Raw genomic sequence first — 26,809 nt, forward strand, 5'->3', positions numbered from 1 at the left:
TATTATGAACTCCTTCAGCTATTTACATGGTTCAAATGTACCGACACTGACTAAAAAAATCTTTAAGGCAGAGTTTTAGGAAACTGGTGAGAAGTCTTAGAGACTGAGTCATTGGGGATGGGTTGAGCTTTGCTTTCTTCTTCAAGCTGCCTGCTGTGTGTTTGTCAGATAGGGACTGAACTGAAAAAGGGTCCTGGAGTTCAAACGCCTTCCCTGCTGCAGTGAGGTGGAGCATGGCACAGGATGCAGCTTATCAGAGATAACAGCTGTGTGTATCAGGAGTCTCTGCTTCCCTCTCCCATGGTGCTTGCTCCGCTCCCTGCCTCTCCTTCTCACACTGAGTGGAGGGAGGCTGGGGTAGGATATGGTATTCAGACCCATTAACATCTCTTCAGCCAGATAAAGTCAGTGTCATAGGGCATATCCTGCTGATTCAGCAGTAGAGGGCAGTTCCTATCTCAGGGGTAAGGAAAATAAAAGAGATAAATAAATCTCCTTTGCCTCAGGAGGCATGAGTTACACCTTTCAAACCTGTATGGTGAATTGTGGACCCGTATTATAGAACTCTAGTTCTTCACCTATATAGTCAAAGTAATATAATTTCTCAGCAGTCAACAAAACTCTATGGATATAAATGTAGTCACCAACATTTACGAGCCACTGAATTATAACTCTATCTGGAATAGGTAGGTATTCTGCTCTGCAGAACTGTGTGAACACCAGGCTTTGGTGTTTGTGTTATGAAATGCTGGGGGTAAGGAGAAGCTGTAGGTATAAGCAGATGAAAAAAAAAAAGCATAATTGCTTTTTTAGGGGAAAGTTTTTTTGAGAGCATTTCAGTGTTTTAAACATATCGTTTCACTATTCCTACTTTCCTCAGATCCTCTAACTGTTATCACAAATATTATCAAAGGCTTATTAAACCTCCAGCAACATACCCAATAATAATTAGATAATAAAAAATGCAAAAAGCACAGTGTTCTCCGTGAACATCTTCTTATTGCAAGAGTTGACAACAATAATGAATTTTGGTTTCCACCTCTCCAGGGGAGTAAAAGATGATTTTTATGTAAGGAATGTTTTTGTTTAAAATCTTCTGGCTCAAGAGCTCAGTGGCCTCTGACTGTCCTGAGTCACCTTCCCGCAGTGACTGGGATTCTTGTAGACAGGGCAAAGGGCCCTGTACTTTTGGCATGGTGTTGAATATCCTTCAGGAGACCTTTGGTTGGAATGACTGAATTGTATGAGAGCTGCTTAGGGTGAGGAGGGTGTTGCAGGAACATAGAGATGTGTCTGCACTCAGAGGGCGAAGGAGCTGAAAAGTAAAGCAGAAGGGAAAAGTTTTGTCCACCCTTTTCCCTCGGGCAATCAAGAGGAGGCTGGGAAATAAGAAAGGCAGCATATCATGAAGTGAAGAGAGCAGTGACATTTTACAGCAGCTGAAGATCTCCTCCACAGTGTTTGTACTCCTTTCATGTGGTGTTATCAGCATTCTTTTTGAGGGCTTATTATCATGTTCTCCCAGACAGAAAGCAGACGGCCATCCTGTGACCCACATCCTGAGTTTTACATCCCTCCTTGTTCTGTGCCATCTGAGGTATTTATAGTGTGACCCACCACTGGGAGAGCAGAGGACTTCCTTTATACTCTAAACATTATGCTACAATAATAATGAGAATCTGGGACAAATGACAAGTCTTCCTGCCCACAAAATGTCATAACCCTGCCACTTCAAATGACAGCGAGCTGGCTAGGTCACCATGCTGTTTGCTCAGTGGGTTTCAGGGTACTGGCTGTTGTTGCTACTGTAGTGGAACTGAGGCTGTACCTGGGGCAGAATAGGGAACTAGAGTCTAAATACTCTGCAAGTTAATGGGGTAGGGAAGTGGTAAGAGTTGAAGTTCCCCTGCTAGGGCACCATCTGTCTACTCAGCCCTTCCCATGTACTGTCATAGGAAGCTAAAGCTGTCCTGTGAAGTACACAGCTTTGCAGCAGTTTAACACCTCAGAGACACAATGGGTTTTTTCCTATTGTGTTTTTTGGGCGTTGTTTTAGGAGTTTTTGTTGTTTTGTTTGCCTTTTTGTTTTTGTTTGTTTGGTTTTGGTTTTTTGGTTGGTTTGGGGCTTTTTTTGCAAACATTTGCTGTGATTTCAATTATTGTTCTTATTTTAAAGGGTAAAAGGTTGGCTTCCTTTCTGCATCATCCCCCTGAGGCATGACAGACACTTCTGCAGGCTGCTGTTAGCACCTCACTGCATAAATGGTTCAGAGGGACTCCCATTGGGCTGTTTTTCTTCCCCCTCAAGGAAGGAAAGATTAAGAGCAGAGGAGAGAGATAATATAGCTCCAGCTGAACCTGGCCATGCATATCATTGTTACCCAGGAAAGGTCAAACGTGCTCCAGGATTGTAAGAGGTCTCTGAGAGAGATAAAGAAGATGAGGTGTGTGTAGAATAAGATAAGAGCTAAGGCTCCTTGGTGATTAGTCAAGGATCAGGCATGTGTGGACTAGTGTGGGAAAGAGTGAGTGAACTTATGGCTCTCCAACTAGTGCTGGAGGGGAGATGACAGGAAGACCTGCAGCTGGGAGGGTTTTTGGTTGACTTAACAGGAAACCCCCAGGATGAGGGCTAAGCAGCACCCACTTGCCTTCAGTAGCACTGACATTTTCCCAGTGACTTGCTTTGTAGGCCAGAGGGACCTGAGGACCTACTGATTTGTCTGGAGGGAGCAGAGACAATATTGGCCAGCCCCTGTTTCTGTCTGGTGGCAAACAGCAGAACATCTGCCCACCTAAAGCATGGCACAGGAGTGCTGGCCAGGTAACATCCAAGAGCAAAAGTGAAAGATGGGCCAGCATCAGCTTTTCAGAGAGGTAGGGAGTGGGTGGGAGCACATGCAGAAAGGTCTCTGTCCTCATGCCTTCACTTCTTCTACTTGCCACTGCCTGCAAGTTCCCCAACACATGGCAAACCCCTTGCTTTAAAGCATCTGGCTTTGGTGTTACCCCATTTGTTCTGTAGGCATTCTGAGGACTTGCTCATGTTGTAGCTGACAGTAAACGGACCAATTCTATTATGTATATGGCTACTTATGGAAAAAGTAAAGAATATGTGTGAATCGATGCAGGGACCAAAACCAAGGTGAAGAGTAGAAACAAAAAGACCACCAGTGACCAGTTGAAAAGAACTGAATGCCTGCCTTCTATAAATAGGAAAATCAGTGTATAGACCCAAATTGGTTGGAAGATGGGATTATGCTGGACCAGAGACTTTTTTTACTTCAAGCAGGTAGGGAAGGAGAGAGTATAGTGAGATCAGATTGCCTGGATGATGGAAAGAAAAGGAGAGCTAAACTACCAATGATTTCCATCTTCAGCCTCTCCAGGTCTGTTGGGTCCTTTGTTCCACAGGTCTGTTAGTGACAAGTGAGGAGTACCAGGATGAATCCATTGCTTCTACATAGTAATGTAGAGCATTACAGTAAGGTCTAGCCTGCTTGTGAACCAGGGAAAAAACACAGCACTGCACAGTCTGGCCATGAGCAGCCTACACCTTTGCCTGCAAGTTGTTTTTTTTTAATATATATTAACTCGATTATTTAGCTCCCTTGAAGTCCTATCAGTACAAATACAGAACATGGCATTCTTTACTGCAACAGAGCCAAAGTAAACTATCCCAGTGCCATATCAACTTGTGCAAAGGGAGTGGAAAATACTCACATGGAGTGGACAATGCTTTGACACCAGGGCTTACCCAGTACAGATGGCTGGTTGCCAGGCAGTACAAGAGGAATTGACTCTTGCACAGAGGCAGAACATACCCTAAAGGTAGCAAACAAACAGAACATAACTTGAGTGACCTACAGTCTGTGCAGACCCGAGACATTATGGGTGTGGAAAGTAATTTTTTCAAGTAAACACAATTTTTGTAACCTGTTGGTGTAACAGGCTAATCACAACAACAGATTTTAAAGGAGCAGTGCCCTGGAGAATACTGCAGCCTGTTAACACATCACCAATACATTTATCTTTCTCAAAGGCAATGCAAACATCAGAGCACATGCTTCATTTTGTCCCATGATAACAACATCAACAACATCACAGAGAGCATATCCATGCAAAATCTTTATTTGGAGAATGTCTCCTCTTGAATAACAGCACCCCTCCTGTTTACACATAAGCCGAGAAAAACAGTATTTGCATTGTGCAGAAGAAAATACAAAGAAAATTCTTAAAACACATTCATGTTTTGATATATTATAAAAGTTTTGTAATTGCTTACCCCTATTTCCTCTAAATCTGTTCTTGGGCTTGTTAGAGCTGAGAACCATAGTGATGATATAGTATTAGTTCTGGAGATAGGCCACAGTATCTTGAAAGTCAATGTGGAGAATTATCTGCATTGTATAAAGACACAAAGATACTGATATATTGATACAGCACATGGATGCCCTTGTTTTCCTTGCAGGTTGGGAATGGTTTTGGAATGGTTCTGATTATTTTCTCTTCTGGTTCAGAGCTTGAAAGAAGGCCGAGATTGATGCTGTTGAAGGTGGAAAGTTCCTCCTTCATTTTATAATCTGTATGTTATTGTGGTTTCTCTTGGATGGGAAATTCCATTTTTATTTCTAATCTCAGCCATGTGTCGGTCAATTCTGACTTAAGTTCCCTTCACCCTCTCCCTGCTGTGCAGCTCTGCAAGCCATATTGCAAACATATTTTTCAGCATGGGTGGGAGGTAGTGTTGTGGTTTGGGGCTTAGCTATTGATACCAGGATTTCCCTTTTTCTTTCTTTGAAACATTTTTTTCTTTAAAAATAGAGTTGATGGTAAACAGCTTTCATTTAGCCCCCAGAGGGAGTTGCAGTGAACATTTTCATGCAAGTTTGAGTAAGAATTAAATCACAGTTTCCCAACTTTTCTAATAAATTCAGTGATACAGTCATCATCTCACAAAATCTTCAGCTTGATCTTTTATTTGGATTATGCAGAAGAATAGAATTTTAAACTTTTTAGACTCCACTTGTAATAGATTTACTCCAGTAAATTAGGACTGCAGCATCATGGCTTATTGCCAGTGGAGGGAAATCAGGGGATTGTTTGATCCTCAACCAAGAAAATACCATGTCCTCCAAAAGAACAGCTTTACAGAAAATATTCAGAAGGATGACAAGCTGTCAGTTCTTTCCGTTCCTTTTAACACTGTTTTGTCTCTTTTCTTTGAGCTGATGGTTCCTGTCAAATGAAGATTCACCTCGGACAAATACTTGCCTCTGTCAGATCTTGAACCTGGACAGAAGCACCCACGTTGCAATTGCAAGAACTTCTGACATTTAAAATGCAAAGACATTTCATTTGCACTTTTCTCCTTCTCTCTTCACTTGTTTTTCCTTAGAAAAGGGGCACTGAAGAAAATACCAATATTTTAACCCAAAGAGAAGGTTGAGTACTATAAAGCTAGCATTCAGCTGGCTCTCCACATGCAAAGGCAACAGAATGTTGATCCTAGATATTAATACTGATTTATGATATTAAGTAAACAAACATTTTACTAAATTCCTGTCATTATATGTGAATGAGCTTGATGGGACTGGTTATTTTCTAAGCATGTCAGATTAATGCTGTTACATTACCACTCTAAGCATATGCTGTCCTTCTTTCAAGCGTTATTGGATGGATGTGTTGGTATACAGACTGTTTGCTCCCAAAACCAGGATCTGAGTCAAGGAAACTCGATGGTTTCGATCCATGATAGAGTTGTTTGCAGTGAAAATAAACCTGTGGCATGAAATACAACAGCTCTTGTGTCCTGAGAAGGTTTCTTGAGTCAGTAGCTAACAAGAGACACTTAGTCAGGGACATCACCAGGCATTTCCATTCTCGGTCATCCTGTCTCATCCAAAGGGATTCCTCTCCTTTGCCGGCCCCACCCCACCCTTTTTAGCTGGGAGGCCAGGGGGGTTTGAAACACAGACCTCAAAGCTCTTCTCAGACCACACTTCCATCCCATTCAAAAGGCCTCCAGCATGGGGGCTGGAGAGGGCTCCGGAACCAGCGGTTCTTGGTGGGACCGGCACCGGTGCCGCGGGGGGGAGCGCTTTGCCCTCCCAACCCCCAGCGCTGCCGCCCGCCCACGGGGCACTCCCTGGACTGCCGGGCTGGGCTGGGACCCTTCTCTGCTTGTCAGTCAGGAGAGCCTGAAACATTGGGTCGTTGAGTATCTTCCTGGAGCCTTAGCGAGGCCACCAGCTTATTGCCACTATTACCTCGAGCATCTTCATCTCCATCCTCTGGTTACCCATTCTGGGTTCAATGGGAAGGAGATGACAGGTCCTATTTAGCTATTCATCTCTTAAGGAGTCTCCCTCTTAAACATTTTTTAAATGTATAAACCAGGCCTGGGATTTTTGCATGAATTCCTGAGGATTCTTGTGATACCAGTATCTTCCCAATCAAGCACTTTGGTAACCTGGCATCCAACGCCTGCTTCCCCAGCTGCAGCAATCTTGCAGCAGCATAATCTGGATGCACAGCAGCTTGTAACAACATGGTTTCTGGGATTCTAGCTCCACTCTTCCTTCTGAGACTAAAGATAAGTGCACAGTTCCTCACTGCTGCGCTGCTGTCACTCAACTGCATTCGAGGAGACACTGGAAACAGCCCATCACCTCCCTCTGCCTCCCATCACCCCTGAGCTCCTGCTGTTGCCATTAGCAGTGACAGCTGTTGCCATCGAAGTTTTATGCACTCATTGAGACAGGCACTGAAAGTCACCATTTACTGTTTTTTAACTACATCTTCACTATACGGGTGATCAGACACTGGCAGAGTTGTGCCCAGAGGAGTTGTGGATGTTCCCCTCCCCCATCAGTGTTCAAGCTTTGAGCAACCTGGTCTAGTGGGATGTGTCCCTGCCCATGCAGGGGGGATGGAACTCGATGCTCTTTGAGGTTCTTTTCAACCCAAACCAATCTATATAATTCTATGTTACATTAGGTGTAAAAAGAGCTTTCTGTTGACTGCTGTTGGCAACTGGTGGTTTCTGGAAAGGTGTTCAGCTATGAAAGTATCCAGCCCATTTTGATAGCAACATTACAGGTACTGTAGAAACACTGAGCCACAATAATTCATAAACAGTACTGTATGAATTTCTTAGTTGTCTGTAACATAGTATGAAATGAAACAGCCAATGCTGTTAGAGGAATACAGAGTTTTTAAAGCAGTATGAACTCTAGTCTTTCATTCACTGGTCAGTCACATACTACTGCAAAACAAAGCTTACAACCTTTCTAGGTTTTGATTTCTCATTCTTAGCCAATAAAGAGTCTAAAATCTTCTCTGAAATATTCCTTTTTCCTTATTGTTTTCCTTTTGTTTTTTTTTTTTAATTTTATTTTTCTTTTTTAAGATCTTAGTTATTTATGTGTGTTGGAAAAGTAAGTGCTTGACATAACTGATGAAACAGACACATTGCAAAATCAATTAACCCCCACATAAAATGCACAGAGAACTCTTTTTCCACAGAGACATGAACTGAAGGTAGCAGGACTGGTTATATGGGACAATTTACTGTTCTCTATAAATCAAGGACTAATTAAAACTTCCAAGTTACTGCCATGCATACTCAACTTTACTGGTAAGTAGGATGATGAGAGTTGAAGGAATTCTTTTTAATAAATGTTTGTTGTTTCTTTATATGGGCAGAGTTGGAGTGGGGGACGGATCACACATTTTGTAGCTATTTACTAGCTTGAAGATGGTTTTGAAGAAAGGTGGATATAGTAAGAGTGTGGGGAACAGTTTGTCAACAAGTATTGCTACACAGCATGCACAAGAGTTAATGAAATAAAATATACGCCACATTTTCTTTTCAAACAAGCTTTAAATAGTCCATATGTAACAGAATCATGTGTTACAGACAAGAAACTCTTGCTGCCAAAACACAGGATGAGTGTTTTTCCCTGTCATTCTTTCCAAATTATAGACTTAGGAAAAAATACGCCAAGAAATTAGAGATTTAAAAAAAATAATAATTCTAAAAAACAGAGTAGACTGCTGATATACATGAACAAATAATCAGAAGGATGTTAGTATACATGTACTCACAAAAAAACACTGGAGTGGACATAAAGGGTTTTAAGACACAGATACTATACAAGCTAATCCAGTATCAAAGAGCAGAATGCATAGGCTTTATTACAAACTCTGTAATTCATGCATTTGTATGTGCAGATAAAATATACTTAAAGCCATTTCTTCGCTGTCAAGAAGACACCTAAACTCCTTCCCAGCATTCAGGGAAGAATTAAACTCAGTTTTGTTAATTTTTATAGACGGGCCTAATCCAAACCCATAATCTCTAAAACGGAACAAAGTAAAAGAAAGAAAACAGGTATTTTATCTGAGCACCTCAGAGACACTGGGACAAAGATGCAAACCCACTTTTTGGTAATCACTGTCACTGGAATGTAATGGCAGCAGCACTAGCCCAGATAGTTCTCAGCTGTGTTTCAGAAAGGGGCTCCAACAAGAATAATCCAAGGGTTGAGTGGGAAAAAAGTAGAAATTAACCCTCTTGTACAAACAAACATACACAGATGGCTCTTTTGAGAACAAAATAAGGTAGCACTACAGAGTATGTGGCAATATGGAATGTGCATTAAGATATACAAGTGAAATCTCCTTGGGGCACCTTCAGTCAGAGGGATAAGTCTTCTTAAAATATAATAATAATATTAATACTTCTTTATACTTGCCACTTGTTAGCAATTGTTTACATCATAGAAAAATAGATAGTATTCTGTAACAAGAAATATAGTTACTTTGTTAAAATGGGCTATTTTAAACCAGCTACTATTCTTTCATATAAAGAATTTCTAAACAGCAAAACAAAAATAGGTAATACTGAGTGCAAAACAGCCAGTGGTATACTTTGCATTGGTTTGAAACCCTAGTTGCCAGCTACTGTAATTACACGTTCTGTACACGACTACAAAAGTCTTCCATCTTTTAGAACCTTGGGGTTTTTCATTTTCTTCTCTCTAGGTGGCAAGTAAGTATTAATCTGAGTAAATTCAAACTCTGGAAGTCAGAAATAAATTCACAATCAGTCTTTGCTACCATTCTCTTGCATTCCTTCCCCCATGTAGTGCAGCAGCACTTTCTACTTATGGACAAAAATCCCTTAAGTTAAACAAAGTTTAGACTGTAGATACTTAGAAGTTTAGCTTATAAATTCACATTCTTTTAAAAATCATTTCACTAATCTCCCACGTTTACATTTACACCAAAGAGAAAGCTCAAAAGCCTCATTTCATGCATTTCATCATCCCTGCTGAAGACTGAAACAGAGTTTAGATAAAAACTCTTTGCCAGCGGCAGGTATTAAGTCTTAACACTACAAAGCCAGATGGTTCCAATGTAGAAGTCAGATTTTTCTGTGTTTTCTGCAATAGTTTCAGACACGAATAGCTAATTCCTAGTGGCAGTGGTAAAGGCATTATCAGTACACCATGAACACCACAAATGGAGGCAATTTCCAAGCATCAAAGAACAAAAAACAAACAAAAACCATCCAGAAAAAAAAAAAAATCGGTGAAACATTCTTAGTAGAGCAGAAATCTCTATTCGCCTCTTCATTCATCTCACACCTTTTCAACTTTGGTGGGGTCATACGTTTCTGAAAAAAAAAAGAAAAACAAAAACCCAAACCAAACAAGAAAACACTATTAATAATGTATTGTGAAACCTATTCAACATTACTATCTGCACGAGGTAGACATATTTTCCCTATTTTATTTAGAAAAGTAAGTAAATACTGGACTTATACCCATAAAGATATATACCATGGTCCTGATCCAAATTCTGCAATTCTGTAGAAAGCAGTGCAATTCAGGGGGAACTTGGATAGATAGAACTTGGAAACAGAAGCCTTGGGTAGGTAGGAACAAGCACACTGACTGTTAAGTGATTACTTTTAGGCTTTAGATGCTTTCACAGGGAAGGACATAAGATTTGCCTCCTTTTACTGAAGACTAAGGACAAGTAAATGTTTTAATCATCCTAACAGAGTGTTTAAAGTTGGCTGAAGAAGTTGATGCTGCCATCCAGTCATTAGGATCTTTCAGCTGATTGCAAATCCTTGGTTTCAGTTAATTCAACAGAATGCAGGACAGCACAGTTGTCTTGCATCACTATGGTTAGGCTTTCTTGCTTCAGTCTGCAAAACTGCAGCTCATGTTCTCAACATTATTCACTAAAGCACTGGACTGCCTTACTAATACTGATGTTTATTTCCAGCTTACCTCTTGTCAGTTCATAGGACAGCCCACATTTATTTTCTTTTTCTGAAGCCTCAAGGACACTCTTCTATCAGATTTTTTTAAATTGGGTTTATTCAATTGCCATTATTGGGTTAATTCAGCTGCCAAGAAGCCAGCAGATAGGAGCCTTTTCCTTCACCCTTGTGATTTTGGGATAGGACTGCAACGAAAGGGCTTGGCTTTGTCAGTTCTGTCTGCCCTATGCTATCATGCATGTGTGTCTTACTCTGAGGTCCTTGGGATGCATGGTCACAGCATGGAGGCACCAGGGCTACCTGCAGAGGAACCTGGAGGCACACAGGGGCCTGGACAAGCTAGCACTGCAGCCTGTGCTCCCATCCTACTTGCTGCTCTTACACAATCTGGGTATCTCTGCTAACCTTAAATGTCCCTCCTGCAGGCTGTACTCCCACTGCACTCACATTGAAACAGCTGAGCATGAAAATAGCTGCATGTATGAATATCACACCTCAGAGTAAAACATTCACCCTCAGGACTTCCATGCTGATGTGAGTAAATGTCTTCATTGAAACAAGCATAAAAATCCTCAGAGGGAAATTTTTATTCCTGTGTCCAAGTGTCCATCTGTGGCATTCAGGCTTATATAAAGGGGGGACTGGCGAAGAGAGAACTTTTGGATTTGGCCCAAGTGGGTGGATTCCTGCTGCAGCATCCTCTATCACTTCTCTCACATCTCTTGCCCACTCTCCTCAAATTGCTAGGACAGCCAAGAAAGGAATCTGTGCCAGCAACACCTATGTTTTCAGAACTGCTTATTGCTATTCAGCCTCTTCTGGTATTTCCAAACTTCAAGAACAGACACCAGATGAATGCAAAAAAATCAAGAGGAAAAAAGTTTATAAGGACTGGTGCACTCCAGGACAAGGTTTCATCTTTCTAAACTTACTGCATTGGTGGTGTGGGAAGGTGCTTCTAAAGCAGTAATATTTTTCCAACTGTAAACATTTTGCCATCTAAACTGCTAGAACTTACACAAATTCTGAACTATTCTGTCTGAGGCTGACCTAAGAATAAAAATAGATTCACAATGCAGAAGCCTGATTTTCCTCAGGCTGGACACACTAATAGACCTCCCCACAAAACTGCAGGTGCTCACCGTTTCAGGGAGTGGCAGCATTGAGAAAATGAGGCCACAAGACATGGAACCTCTGTATGGTTCAGTTTATTCCTTGAAAGTTTACCCACACCCTCAGCACCTAAACCAAGGACACAAAAGGGCCAGACTACCAGGCTATGTCACACTTCAGGGGGACAAACACTGGAGTTCTGGCACTGATACAGAAATGTTTATTTAACATTTGGTTAAGCTCATTTTAAATGCTCTTTACAGAAACAAAAGCAGATCAGCAGCGTCATGGAAGCAATCTTCAAATAGCAAAGGAGAAAAGACATCCAATGCATTTGGGAACATTTGGAGATGTTCTGTTAATGGCAGCATTTGCATAGTAAGATGAGCTTCTTGCACTGAGTTTCAGCAGAGCTTTTATTCTGAGCTGACTGTTTGTCTGCCAAGCTGTATTACACATGTGAAAGCCTGATCCTGCTAAGGGCTCCAGCCTCTGTGACAGGCCCAGTCTGCCCACCTCACTCCAAATAGAATGGCTTTTAACAATATTTACTCTTCAAAAAAACAAATACAAGGATTTTCCAGGATTAATACACATTTTGGCTTTTAATTATACCAGTGAGCTAATCTGGAAGATGTAAGTAAGGCTTAAAAGAGGAATTCATATCAAGACTTTCTACAAATACGAATTTTCAGTTCTGTCCTGTTAAAGTAAGGTGAAGATCTACAAATCAGGGTCCCTTTGCATGGGAAGAGGCTGGTGGGGAAGACACCTTCCCATCCCAGGTGAGTGCATGTGACACTGTGACACTGGATGTGTGCAGCAGGAAGGGACATCCGAGCTATCCAGACATTGGGGGGGGGGCTATTACATCTGTGAGGGAACTGCTGCAATAGGAACACATGGAATAGGAATACAAGCCTGGCATTGTCAGCAATAGGGATAAATTTAGACCTAATTTACTGCAGAGTAACTCCAATAAAACACACACAATCTGTTTTGATACATCCCCAAAGTCATGTCACCACATCAGTTATTGTCTTCACTCCAGCAGAAACTCTTAAGGGAGAAAAGCATATGAAATGCATATGGAGCATACTAGATCTGATGGGTACAAGGGAGCTGAATTAGCCTGTTTGGAAAAATTGGTCTAGAGAACTATAGTTCAGAGCAGGAAGAGACACAGAGCTGTGAGATACAGAAAAAGACATGAAGGCAAAGGCTGTAAGACTGCAGGAGTCAACTCATACAAATAGAACTCATACAAATAAATCTCTTCAGATGGGAGTAGGTAAATTGATTTAATTTCAGTCCCTCTGTACTGGAAAACTGTGAATAGATTTATATCAATGAGATTTAATGAGCCTGTGAAGGTTTCAAGGTAGAATGTCAGCTGTTACAGACAGAATGGAAAAAGGAAGGAGATTACTACTAATTTAAAACTTTCACACCATGTATTTGCTCACTCCAATTAATTTAATGGACTAGACAGGTGGCCTGGGAGATTTATCCCTTTATACTGATCTATGGCAACACAGTTTTTCAGTTATTTAACGGAATGCTCTATGAAAACTGTTTTGGAGAGAGAAGAGATGTTACTTTGGGGATGCATATGGACTACACAAGTTTATATGCTGAGAGATGAGAAACTTAAAAAAAAACCAATAAAAGGTGTTCATTGAAAAAGTCAACTTTCCATTTGACCTGGGGATAACAGTTATTCTCAACATATGATCTGGAAAATATTCATGAGAGAGAGAGAATTTTCCAGGCCCCTTAATGCAGCCATTTCCCAGAGGCTTCACAGAAGAACATCAGACTTTTATTTTTAGTTTCTTCTGAACTCTGATACAGTATGTGTCTACTTAAGTATTAAAGAGGGAAAAAATGTGTATTCAAGGAGAGGCTATGATTACATCTCCACGTGTTCCCAAACACTGGCACTAGAGTGACTATTTTGAATCCTGCTGTTTGAAGCTGGCCATTCCCTGAAACAAGTCAACAGAGATAAGACCTCAAGGAGCACTCGTGTCTCTGTGAAAGAGTTTCAGTATCACAAGTGAGTTTTACAGTAACTTTTCCTAAAATGGGATCAGAGAACACTCATGTTATCTATTCCACAAGGAGAGCAAAGGGGGTGGCAACCAGATGGGGGCTGAACCACCTACAGCCTGTTACTATTTGAGCAGCATTATGTGGGTATGAGTAAACCAATCATGCCCTTACATAAGGAAACAGTACCCACTCGGATCTCCCGTAATAGATAGGGTCTTACCTAAAGAAAAATCTCTGTCAGTCTTCTTCTTGTCTATTCCACTTAAATATCCGTTTTCACTGAGAGAGATAATACGCTTGGAAACAGCCCCTGAGCTTGCCAGTTTGCTTCCTCTCTCCTCCTGTACCCTTGACAGCTTCTCCTCATCCACCTCCTCTCCTGAATCTGCACTCTTAATGCTCAAACGTCTCATCCGGGACACCGAATCCACTTCTTTCATCCGCACCAAGCGATCCATGGCAGTCCGGCTCGGTGGAGAAGTCAGCTTGCCTTGAAGTGTCTCTATCACTTTCGAAGTGCTTCTCACTTTCTTTTCTGAATGCTGATACGCAGCTGACTTGCAAACCAAGTTTTGATCCTCAGGTTGGCTTGAACTCGTAGGCTGTTCAAGAACTGGCTCAGTTACCAATGTTTTAGCACTGGTTTCCTGTTGAGTGGTCTGGTGTTCAACAGGGTGTGAAGATCGGCCTCCCACTCTGACAAAGAGAGCACTCTCTGTCCAGCCACACTTTCGCCTGCCTTCATAGGAAACATCCTTTTTTCCTTCTTTGTCACTTACTGTGCTGCCCACTGATGACTCAGAGTCCTGGGCACCATTTGCTGGGCCTGAGAGGGGCCCAACCTTGTCATCTGGAAGGAGAGACTCCACTGCTATATCTATGCCTAAAATTCTTGCAGCTCTTGCCTGCAGTGACTCATTCACAGGGATTTCCACTGCATTTGCATTTGAAGAGTGGTCAGAATTGTTAGCACCGGGTCCTGAAGTTACATCAAGTCCCACTGACCTCAGATCTGGCTCAGAGTGCCCTTGGTTCCTCTTTGTTAGTGACAAGCGTGTTATTGAGCCTCTCTCTAATACTGTGTCATTTGTGGGAGTTGCACCTTTACTCAGTTTAACAAAGTCTAGGTAATTTTGGTCTTCACTCATCTCCTGCAAGACAGGGTTATTGAAAGGATTGCTGTGACATGAATTGTTTGGGCTACTGGACAAAACTTTCTCCAGAGGGCCCATATGCACTAGCTGCTTGTTGGTTCTGCTCTTGGCTTCCCCTGTCCTCATTTCTGTTATCAGACTTCCATCTGCTGGCCCAACTCCTTCACTGCTCCCTCCTGGCTTTGAGGAGCCTTGAGAGCCAATGCAACCCAGCTTGCTGCCATGCTCCATTTCCACACTCCAACTTTCAGACTTACTTTTAACTCTTCCTGACTTAAATGCAGGCACCTCTGGTACAACTGTTTCAAATTTCCCAACACAACTTTCCTCCTGGCTCGGCCTCTCATTTCTGGATGCCCTACTCTGTGTAAAGGCACCTGCCTGCAGAGAAGCTGTAACACTTTCCAACTCATCTTCACTGCTTGTGCTCTCCTCCTGCTCTTGCAGCTCCTTGTTAAAACTTTCTAGCTCACTTATAGCATCCCAGGGACGGCGACTTACAGGCTTCAATAGGAACTGCCCAAACAGCTCTTTACTGTTGCAGGGAGCACCTGCTTCTCCCTTAACTATATCTCCTTTGGAAAGAAGGCCATTTTCCCTCTCCTGGGCAGGCACAGGCTGGCTCTGATGGGCTTTTGGGGAGTGAGCCTGAAGGACTGAGGTGGCAGTCCTGGAAAATGCACTGTTGCTAGACTGGTTGAGGTACATCTGACCCTTCATGCCATAAGCATTCTGTCTGCAGATTCTCTCATCAGGCCCTGCCTGTTTAGACCCTATCGTGGATACCATACACCCTGGGAGCTTCGGAGACAGTTGGTTACTATTGGGCTGCTCAGGCTTTGTACCATGGAAAAACTGTGGGCTTTTAGGTTCTTCAGAGAAACTTGTCTGTGTCTGCTGGTCTTTGTACTGATCACCTGGCCAGGAGCCAGAGTATTTGAGCTCTCTGTGTTTTGTAGGCTGAATAAATCTGAGGTCATTCATTTGTTTGAACTCTTCTGGTCTCCACAACTCTTGTTTTTGTAACTCATTTTTATTGGTCATGCTTCCTGTAAGAGCTTGTAACTCCAAGTCTGTTGAAGACATACTTAAGAGACTTTGTTCTTGCAAAGCCCCATTGTTATCAAACCCGTTCTTATCAGGGCTCTGGGTTATGTTGTTGTTCCTATCTGTATCTGGCAGATTGGATTCTGATTTCACTGGGATAGAGACCAAACAAAATATAGTTTCATTCATTTTTTTCTTTGAACTCTTTTTGCTCTGCATCCCGGTTCCAGGTTCAAACTTTTTCACTTTTGTAACAGTCTCACAGGTGCTGTCCATATGTGAATTTGTTACAGAAAGTTTGCCTTTTGTGTACTCTGTGCTGGTTTTGTTATGGGGGCTGTGATTAGTTGTGCTACAACTATCTCTTTGGTCCGGCAAGGCACAATTTCCCTGATCTTGGATGGATGGTGCCAACCATCTGTTGCTGTTGGTGGAGCTGTCGGAAGTTCTTTCTCCCTTTGCAGAAATGGGCAAGTTAGATGCATCCAAGAAGGCACTGTTGTACTGTACTTCAAGATCTCTCTCTTGCAAAGCACCAGAACTGGGACTGGATGCATTCTCAGTGTATTTACTGTTGTCCTGCAGACCTTCCGGTGGTGCAATTTTAATGTGTCGTATCCGAGGATCATCAAAGGGAATATACTGAACAGAACGCAGGTAATCAGCAGGACGCCTCACATGGCTTTGCTTCCCATGAGTAAGATGGTTGTCTTTGCAAGGGCCACTCCCTGCTTCAAAGGTATTCACAGCTGATCGTTGGCAGGGGACAACCTGCTCCACAGGGCCCTGCTGGTTGCTGCTGGCGTACGCCTCATTGTTAGGCACTTCACTGAGGGGACGTGGGGTCAAGTTTTGGTGAGATGGGGATTTGTAGGATGGAGGAGGTACATAGACTGGGGGCTCCAAACCAGGGTCTTGAATGCAAACATCTTGCCTTGGCTCATTAACTTTGGCTAAGTAGGGGACAGATTCATCTTTCTGGTAGTGGTCCTGAAAACCCATGGTTTCTGCAGGTGCCCTTGTCTGCCGCTGCAGTTCATAGGACGGAGGCTTCAGAGGTCTCCCATACTTGGGTTTCACAAGGGGAAGGAAATGGCCTCCCGTTTCATGGTGCTTGACTGGTTCCACACTCAGTCTGTTTGAGGGATAGGAGGGGGCTTTAGTTACAGTGAGTGAGTTGTTGCTGTTGGTCAGGGCAGGCATTTCCACGCACCTCATACTCTCTGGTGAAAGGACCCTGGGCAAGGACTGCGATTTCCCCTTGTGGGTGCTCAGTACGTTGTCTCCCAGGGTCAGTGAATACAGCTCGTGAAGTAGTTTCTCCCTGTCACCCTCAGACATTTGCCTCCCTACCTTTTTTGGCTGGTTCCAGCTTTCCATTCCCAGACTTTGCCATTTGCAGTCGCCGGGCGCTTCGCAGTTCTCCTGCAAGCCACTTCTTCTGACATACCCTGGACCCATCCCCACCTTCAGGTGACTCTCCCTGGGCTGCTGGGGTGCCCCTGGGGCTGTCGCCAGGCCTTTCATTTCCATGCAGCCTTTCTGGGAATAGCCCAGGAGCACACTGAAGTCCTGTCCTCGTCTTCTCCAGTAGGCAAGATCTTTATCAGTCTTGGGCTGGGAAGACCATGCTAATTGAGGCCTGTCATAAACCCTGAAAAAGAAAGGCAGCATCACAAGCAGTTTGTACAGATTCCCTTTTCTTTCCCTTATGGGTAAGGCCATTAGGAGGTTAAATGTTGAGTTATGGCAATGGGGTTTGTGAGACCTATTTGCAATGAGATGACTGAATTATTTTAACAAGAGGACTTAAAAGGCAGTCATTAACATGAGTAAAAGAAGGGAGTGATGCCTCTCTTCGCATGTTGTTAGCTATGCAAAGCTGTTAGAAACAAAGGCACACAGTTATGTGATGTGCAAACATGCACAGCCCTTCTCCATGAACACCAGAAAATCAGTAACAATTGTGTTGAACTTATTTTTCTACTCTGCAACTTCCAGGCCATCAAGGAGACTACCATGGTACACAAGCTTAAGAGGAATCCAAAGTTAAAAAGATGAGGTAGGCAGAATAGGCAGGGACTATTTCATAACATATATTTTGTGAGAAGCATGATTTGCATCCTAGTACAAGAGCTGAAATTTAATACGGCATTTCCAGTGTTGATTCTAATTCATCTTTCAAAGGGAACAAATTTCTTCAAAGCTCTTTGGATGAAATGATGCACGCTCCAACAATGGTAATATATCAGTACAGTTCTGAATAAGATGGAACCAACATTTGAAATCTAAAAAACTCAAAAGAAATATAACACTGTTAAAGAAAAGAGGGATTAACTCCAGCAATCTATTACTGCAACATGAAAGACGTTGGACATTTTAGTGTGCATTAGAAATTCAGAACACAGATTTACATGAACAGAATAGGCTCTTTGTGTGCTCTGAACAGACTGTAAAGTATGTAATATATTACTGCTGAACAAAATTGGGACCATTCCATATCAATAATTAATCTACTTGAACTGTGTTTGCTGTTCTTGTACCTAAGGTGTCCAACAATATAACTGCCTTTACACTATGTAGCTATCACCAGCACAAGACTGTAAAGAAAAATCAAAATTGACAGAAACAGGACAAGTATGTAGATAGAACCCAAGAATTTATTTCTCTTCCCTCCACCCCAAGGTATATAAACAGTGTCATCTGGCTCTTTCTCACTAAAAACAATGATCTATTCAAATAGTAGTTTGTGAAAACAATAATACAGTTCAAAACTTGGAATGAAAACTGAGCAATCCAGGTCCACAGCAATTTTCTTGTGTGTACATTAACTTCTCCTATGATTATAAAAGTTTAAAAAACAAACTGGGATAAGGAGCATCTTGTTCAGATTAATTCAACTGGATTGAGGCTTAACATCTGAACAAACTGTTCTGACTCTGAAGTACAAAGGACAGTTCAATCACTGAACCCCAGGAAGTAATAGATGTCTTTATTAATCAATGATATATAACAGGACACCTCCTATATTGGAATTTAATGGGAATAATGACAAATATTTCCATGAACCTCTGCAAGTGGAAACTGAACAAATGCTGCATTCTCCTGAGGTTATCAAATCTTCCTTTTCATTGCATCCCTATGCTGCTTTGTATCTGCATTTACAAAACAAGGGAGGAAACAGGGTTTAGCAATAGTGAGGAGGGAATATACAGATTGCTCTTTCTGTTTGATTATAGTCATCATCATAAAAGGATCTGCAGAAAATGCAGAAAAAACAGAGTCACAGATTCCAAGACCATCAGACTCTGTTATGATTATTCAGTTTGACATCTTGCTCGGTGCAGGCCATCAGACTTCCCTGAGATGATTCCTGCTTCAGTGGTAGCAAGTCTTTTGGAAAAGCATCTAAAAATCTTTATCTTTACATTTCCAGAGACGCTGTTGCAAAGCTTAATTCACCATTAAAAAACCCCAAACCAAAGTAATCTCAAATTCTTATCAACTCAACTATAAAAACACTGGGGAGGGAGGTATGGTAGACAACAATAGTGAGATTTGCAACAATCCAACTAACAGCACAGGAATGGAACTGGCTTAAAGGATTTAATAGGAAATCAGGAATAGAGAAGGAAGCATTACTCGACTCTTTCCTAGGAAACCACTAAAACAGAAGAGTTTTGTTTAGTTGTTTGATTTTTTTTGAAACAAAAAAAATCCAAGCTCAGACATTAATTAAAGTAAATTAGCCCTAAGGTAGGGCAGCTTCAGTTACAGAAAGGAAGTTCCTCCATTTATTAAAAGCTGTTTAAAAGATTAGATTTATTTTTAAAGATTAATAACTGGGCTCTGGTCATATATTTCTGAACATGATACAAACCACTGTGACCTACACTATGTCATCGTTGCAATGCGAGTGTAGAAAAGACACTTAAAAGGAGGTATTTAGAGCATTTTAAACCTGATCTTTTCTATTATCTGTTCACAAGGAGGACACTATCATCTCTATCTCAGGCACTAGAGGTGGTTACAGAGTCTGTATTGTGGGCTCCACAAGACTCCAGCTTAGCTCCAGCCTGAAGACTCTTCTCTCCCAAGGATGGAGAACAGCACCTGCATACAGCAGTCATGGCAGACAGGCAGAAGGCAGTGAGGCAGCACAGCACAACCACACCTCGTGTGGCCACGAAGGCAGCAGAAAGCACCTCCTTCCAGGATATATGACACTTTTGGGTCTTGCAGTCAATGAAGTGGTGGGGAGGAAGAACATCCAAAAGCCACCTCAAATTTAAAATGCTTCACTTCAGCTTCAGCAATGCAATATTTCTGAATGGTCAATACCAGTCAGGCTGCACTCTTTGCATCCGTGAGGTATTACAAATTAAGAGACCATACTGTCTGTCTTAGCAGCAGTGCAATTTGTCTCACTCTACAATGCACACCCAGAGACAGCAGCTTGCAAGTGCATCCCAGCTGGGAGAGGTGCCAAGGATGAATCAGTCCCATGGGACCAACTGGGAAAATTTAAATGCCAGGGACAGAGGGGTCCCATGGGACCAAGGAGGTAGATTGAACATTATGAACTCCTTCCTAACACGCCTGATTTTAATGAATATTACATGTGCTGTCATAAAGTGTTTTGAACTGATTTGATATAAAATCAATCCAGTTCAAACTGTTTTAAAAATCCAAACTATTGATAGTTGCTATGAAATTTAGGCCTTTGCAAGAAGTGAGGCAATCAGTCAGCTCTGTGCTGGCTGCATGACTGCATTTCACAGAGCTGCCACTCTCAAAGTAATGGGTTGAAGCTGCCCAGTTCCCTGGGCAGTGGGCACTGGACCAGCACAACCTTGCGTGATGCACATAGAGGTGCCAGAAGCGAGGGAGTGTGGCACAGACTTTGTAGTCAAAAACCCTGCAGAAAGTGGCCACTGTAGGGTTATCTAGGGAGTTCCTGTCCCTGTTTCTGGCTGCCAGTTACAGGTACCCAGTAGCTCAGGGTGTGTGAGCTGCAGGCATTGGGCAGACTTTGTTCCCAATGAGGAGGCGCTGTTAAGAAATGTTCAGGATTTGGCAGCAAGAGAGGAATATTTTCAGAGGGCTGTTCTGGACACTGGCAGCTTCTGTTCTGTTTTGAGAACTTATCCTCACATACACACTTCTGACACCCAGCACTGGCAAACGCCAGGACACTGCTCTAATTTTAAAGTAGGTGTTCTTATAAATGATGTTATATACTTATCTCTAGATTTGTGATCTACCAACATAGTTTTCCCCACACAAACAGCTAAGCATAGTGCCTCTTCTTTCCACTCAGAAGGGAAAGAGGAGGCTTCTCTGAACCCTCTCATCTCCACTCATAGGGTCAACTTTTCCGCTTCTTTTTCCTTGTCTACTCTTTCAAAACTTCACTCTGTGGCCTGCTAATGCTCAGTTAAGCAAGCACAGCCATAACAGCCCTCTTGCCATCTGCTCCCCCACATTTTGCCTGAAAAGCTGGGATGGAGCAAAAAATCACTTCCCTGCTCTGCTGGGCCCTCACTCCCTCCTCACAAGCAGCAGCAGCAGGCGGTGATCTGCACCCACAGCAGTTGTGATGCCTCTCTGCTCCTCCTCAGTAAGGTTTGATCTACAGAACAATCCCAATGAGTGTAGACAACAGCATCATCCCCTCTGTCATCAAGAACTCTGAGCCCTGCACACACATTTGTGAAGGCAGGAACGAGGTGAGCAATGTTACTTACTTCTGTGGTGTTTGGAGAGCAATTAGTGCCTTCTCTGCATCAGTGGTCTGAGCAAGGATGTGGTGTGGATAATTCCCTGTCTGAGGAGACTGTGTCATGCTTCACCTTGCCATGGAGCTGGTCAAGCTCTGTGAAGGCAGCTGGGACACACACTGCCTTGTCCAGCCCTCTCCTGCTACTGTGCTGCACTGGAAAGGCAGCATCAGGAGATGGCTGCAGCAAGCCTAAGATGCCCAAAAATCAGTGGGGTTATCTTCTCTTCAGGCCCAAATGGCCCCTAAGTCCACAGCAGACAGTTTCTGTCCCAGCCTAAGTACCAGGAACCAACCTATTTCCTGGGACAGTCCAGAAACTGGACAGCAAAATCAAAGTTCACTAGGGCCTGGCCTCAGCAGGCCAGAACACCACAAAGGGGCCCTGACAAAACACCTCTGTCTTCTTTCCTAGAGCAGCTCATGCTTGTGTGGCAGCCCTGAGCCTTGGGTGCTCCTCCAAGGCATGGGAGTGGGTCTGGAGGGGGACTGTTACCCTGTTGTCACCAAGCAGCCAAAACACAGGTGCTCCAGCACTGCAGGTGCAGAGAGCTCTCCTGGCTCTGTCCCAGACAGCTGCTCCTCCCTTCCTGTACCAGCGGGACAGCGGCCATGTTGAGGTACTCTGCACACCCAGGAGGACAAGGAAGGGATGGCTCACACAAAGCTTTTCCCTTGTTCATAGCTGCTAGTGCCTAGCAAGAATTGTCAATTGCCAGTTCCCTCCACTGGGAACTGGAGTTTCTGCTGTAACAATAACAGTAAGAAGAGACTTCTATTTTTGTAAAAGTGTGACAAAGCCATTTCCAGGTCTGCGTTTCCTATTTTGTGGGAATAATATATAACTATAATAAATAGTATATAAAATAATAGTATAATAAATAAATATATAACTGTAATAAATATATAACTATACTGTAGATGGGCAGGTTTCACCTCTTGCATTTTGAGATGCATTTACATGTTGTGTACTTTGCTCTCTAGAAGGGATGGTTCCATGTGGAACCTTCACTGCAGCTGGGACTTGCTGCCCTAGGACTGCTTTACAGGGCTGACATCTCTTCCCACCGGTTATCCTTGCTCACAAGCAAGAGCCATTCCTACTCCAGGCAGACAGGATTGCAAGGGGAAGAGATATGAAGAAAAAGAGTAGATGAGCCCAGCAGTCAGAGGACACTTGCCTTTGCCACACATAGTTACTGAAGGTCTAAGAGGGCAACCTCTCAAGGCTGTTCTGCCCTGCTTTCAGTTTCAAGCCCGTTCAGCAGGAGGAAGGGGCTTTTCCTTGTAAACCATCATCACATTTGGGCTGGCTTCCAGTCCTGCTCTAGCCCCTTTCCTTTGTTCATCTGCAGCACTCAAATAGCCACAGAACAATGGCTGAGCTGTGGTGTGTACACACAGCTCTTCCTGCCCGGCCCCAGCACGCACGTACTCTGTCTTAAGTAAGCCATGGGTGTACAAGCAGGTTTGATGAAGTGACGACAAGAGCTTCCACTGGCTTTGAGCTGTTTTAAAAAGAAACACAAGGAATCATCTCATGTTTACTCCACAAGAGTGGTCTTAAAGAACCACAAAAGTCCTCAGTGCATGTAGGATCACGCAGTGAGAGCTGCACATGGCTGTATCTACAGCAAAACTCAGGGCATGTACATGGCAGAAGCTCTGTTCAGTTTTCTAAGACTAAAGAAAAGAACTGTTCCCCCTTTTTTTATTTTACTGTACTTGGACTGAACTTTTCTAGGCTCATCAGAAAGACCTTTCAGATTCAGACCATATTAGTAAATTAAATTTTCCCAGACTTTAGCTACCTCCCATCACACTGACATTCTCAAAGGCCTCACTCCAGAAGAAAATTAACACATGTGCCACTGCTTTGTGGGGGTTTACTGTGCATGGAAATGGTCTCTAGTATGGGAGCAGGAAAAGATCATAGGAAGGTGGTCTCAAGGGTTAGAATCATGCTTAGTTATCTATCAAGACCAAAAGGAAGAGAAAGCAAAGCCATGGCATGATGCTGAAACTTACCCCCCTTCTGAAGTATGAAAAGTGGACAAACCCTGAAGGTCATGGTGGTAACCAGGACCTGCTTGCCTCCCTTGGCTCCCATGGCTGCTTTCAGTGCTGCTCGAGTTGATTTTTACCAGAGGTTTCTTGCTGTAAGCTCCAGCTCTTGATTCTGCCTCAAACCCATTCAGCGTTCTCTGAGCGGATCTGTTCCCCGTGATTTCATGCCGGTATCCATCATATCTATTCTCATGTGAAACAGGGGGATTTTTTGTCAATTTGTATCCATGAGAAATCAGAAGGTCCTCGACACTGAACATATTGTGCTGGTTTCACTCACAGCTGTGCCATCAGAAAGCTCTTCCCAGCAGGACCCATCACTGGAAAACAAAACCAAACAGAAGGCCACTTTAAACAAGGAAAGATATCTTGTATCAGCTGGTAGGCTGCTGAAGCTAAAAATCTTATCCCCCGGCCTCAGTTTTCCACCTTTATAATAAAACAGATGAAGCAAAGTGCATGCAGATGCTGATGAATCATGTGCTGACCTTCCCCAGACAATACACCTCCATGTGCTCAGCCAACCAGCAGATGCTGCACTGCTGCTGACTCAGTCCATTTCACTGTAGAATTCACTGGTGATTGCAGCATTCATATTTCACTGTGATCTCAGAAAAATCTTTGCCTTACCAGGAGGTAAGGCCACAACCTGAATCTCCCATTTCCTTAAAAAACAATTTTTCTCCAGTTATGAAGTTGCTGCAGGAGGAAAGAGTGGAGTACAGGCAATATGCCTCTCCCTATAGCTCTGTATATTCCAATTAAGAAAGAAATATTCATATGAGCAAGGGCAAAATATGCATGGGAACAAAAATGGATTATGAAACTACATAAGAAACCCAGGTAATGTCATGCAATACCCAAGCTAAACAGTCCTTTTTACAGATTACTTTCTTTTTGACCTGCATTGGCCTGCTGGAAATCAGTAATCCTCAACTACAATAATACAAAACCTAGGATTTCAACTATGCTTTATTTTTATAGCACACTTCAACTGTGTAAAATGACTGGAAACAACCTGAGATGCCCATGTCTATTGCAACTCAGTGATTTCCAAGATAAGGGACAGTCAAGATTTTTCTTCCCAGTAAGCACCCTCAGTTCTGCACTGACTTAAGTAAAGATCCAGCAAACTGAATTAGTTGACCGGAACTGATCTCTGTTGTCTATACCACTCTCACAGCTTATTATGGCAATTACAGAATGCCCATTCTTCCAGAGTTTTAAAACAAGTAGAAGGTAATATATATTGCTGTGCACAACAACAGATTCATTCTGATACGTCCTTCCTTGCTTGAACCCTGTGAAGAAAACATTTTTTTTTTAAAGGTGGATAAAAAAGAAGTGAAATACATAGAAAGGTTTGTTATGTAAAACATAGAACACTCAAGATGATTCTCCTGCATGAAGACTTAATTCAACATGCTTGTTAAATTACTGTGTGCTGTTACAGTACTGTGTGTCCTTAGCAGCAGCAAGCCTACCTGAGGGACAGGGGCCCAGCATTGGCAGTGAGATCATCTCTGGAAAGATCATGACAAGCAAGTGCATTTTATACACTGGTCTCTAATGATCTTCTTGGGCAAGAAGAAAGGGAGAACTCTGTTTCCTGTTGTTTACAATAATTTACATGAGATGGAACAACTACCAAGATGGCTGCTGCACGTTTATTAGTACTAAATCTCTCAGGCTACATACACAAAAAAGTTGATGTGTCGGTTTAGAATATAAACCAGTTTCTGTGGTGCAGCACTCCATATATTATGGCCACTTTTTTGCCTATTCAGTGCCCCATCCATTTTCTGCTCCCGCCCTGTCTTCTGGATGCTCTGCAGACTGTGGAGCCAGTCCAGCCAGAAGCTCAGGACCAGCCTGGTGGGGCAGCTCCTGGGCATGCAGGGACCTCTCAGCCCCTCTGCCCTGTAACCACAGCAGCCATGGTACTTGCCCGAGGTCAGCCTGCAGTGTGGAAAAATATGCACAATTTTATGCAGAGCCACAATTTAACTGGTAACTTGGAACGCTGCAGAAGTGGCTTTTCAGCCTGAGAGCCTGCTGAGCATTTAAACCGGTTTGTCTCTAGAGCTTAATAAATCTCTTCCCTTTTCACACATGTAACACTACACACCCTCTAAAAACAGAGAACTAAAGCTCTGTGCCGAAGATATTTTAGGAGTATCCCTTGCTAGAACAGAACTCCGAATTCCCAGTGACTGCTCTGAGTAAGCAAGCCAGCAGTAAGTACAAGGAGGCAGACAGCAGGGAGGAGCAGGACCCTTCCCTTTTGGAAGGAAGGGAAGGCTTCATAGATTATTTTTGAATGCTGACCTAAAAGGCTGATTTTCCATCCACCCACCACCCTGGATGGTGCAAGGAGCCAGGTACCAGCAGAGCAAGGGGAACAGCTGGCTGCTAGAGCTGCTCAGCCTGAGAAGAGAAAGATCCAATGTGACCACCATAAACAGCAGAAAGCCCATCAGAGTGCTTGCAGGTGCAAGGAAGAAATGTGCCCTTCCTGCTATTATTGTCAGACTGGCTTGGAGAGCAGCTTAACCCTCTCTCTGCTGCAGCCATGGTGCCATATCAAAGGCAACTGGGCAAGAAATCTCAGCCTGTGGGGTTTACTCTGATCCTCCTTTTGGCACCGGTGGTGAGGAGCACAGGGGTGGAAATGCACCATGAGAAACTGGTGCAACTGTCTCCTCTGGCTCTGCAAACTTATCACGTCTGGAAGGTAAAACCCCGCGGTGCTATGGGAGGTGGGAAGGCCCATCTGGGAGCAGGATGCTATCACTGAGACCATCACAGCTCCACAGTGGGAACAAACAAGGCGGAGAAGCGCAGACCTCTTTGCCTGCCACAGTGCCCTCAGCACCAAGCTCCTGATGAGCTCTCCCCAGACCTACAACATGGAGAAATGCTCTGTCCCCACAGCACAAGCTCCTAGGAGCTGGTGGCAGTGGTGGTGGGTGGCTGCTAGCTGGGACACTGTCAAGACACGTGCCTCAAAGGGCTGCACAGAAGTCATGGGGAGGTACTGTCCCCCCACATCAGACCTGGCCAGGGGCAGGGAAGCTGGAAGCCCTGCCTGAGCAAGGCCTGCAGGACATCAACCATGTCATCACCCAAAGTCCACAAAGATGCTGGCCAGCTTTCCAAACCTAGCTGCGGTGCTAGGACGATCTTTCCACCCTCCTTTAGATAAATACATCCAAAAAATTAAATCGAAGGAATTGGATTGGCAGGAGTAACAAAACTTGCTGCAGTGCTGTCTTATGAATAATCATCTGTCAG

At 43.2% G+C, this 26,809-nt stretch overlaps 1 protein-coding gene across 4 annotated transcripts in view; it reads right to left on the minus strand.

The window, feature by feature from the left end:
- Positions 1 to 4,669: 4,669 nt before the first annotated feature.
- The window catches only part of JCAD (junctional cadherin 5 associated), a 31,662-nt gene continuing 9,522 nt past the window's right edge, over positions 4,670 to 26,809 (minus strand). Inside the window, exons 2-5 of one of the 4 annotated variants that reach the window (XM_030444093.1) lie at positions 23,796 to 23,835; positions 23,477 to 23,698; positions 13,689 to 17,323; positions 4,670 to 9,682 (exon numbers count right to left, since the gene is read on the minus strand). In XM_030444093.1, the coding sequence (XP_030299953.1) occupies positions 9,648 to 9,682; positions 13,689 to 17,323; positions 23,477 to 23,698; positions 23,796 to 23,833 (3,930 nt within the window). In that variant the 5' untranslated portion in view covers positions 23,834 to 23,835 and the 3' untranslated portion in view covers positions 4,670 to 9,647. Of the gene's footprint in view, positions 9,683 to 13,248; positions 17,324 to 23,476; positions 23,836 to 26,809 lie in introns of those variants that run through there. The other 3 variants (XM_030444094.1, XM_030444092.1, XM_030444091.1) reach the window with 3 other exon arrangements.

Source organism: Calypte anna, chromosome 2, assembly GCF_003957555.1.
Source record: "Calypte anna isolate BGI_N300 chromosome 2, bCalAnn1_v1.p, whole genome shotgun sequence".
Lineage (NCBI taxonomy): Eukaryota > Metazoa > Chordata > Aves > Apodiformes > Trochilidae > Calypte > Calypte anna.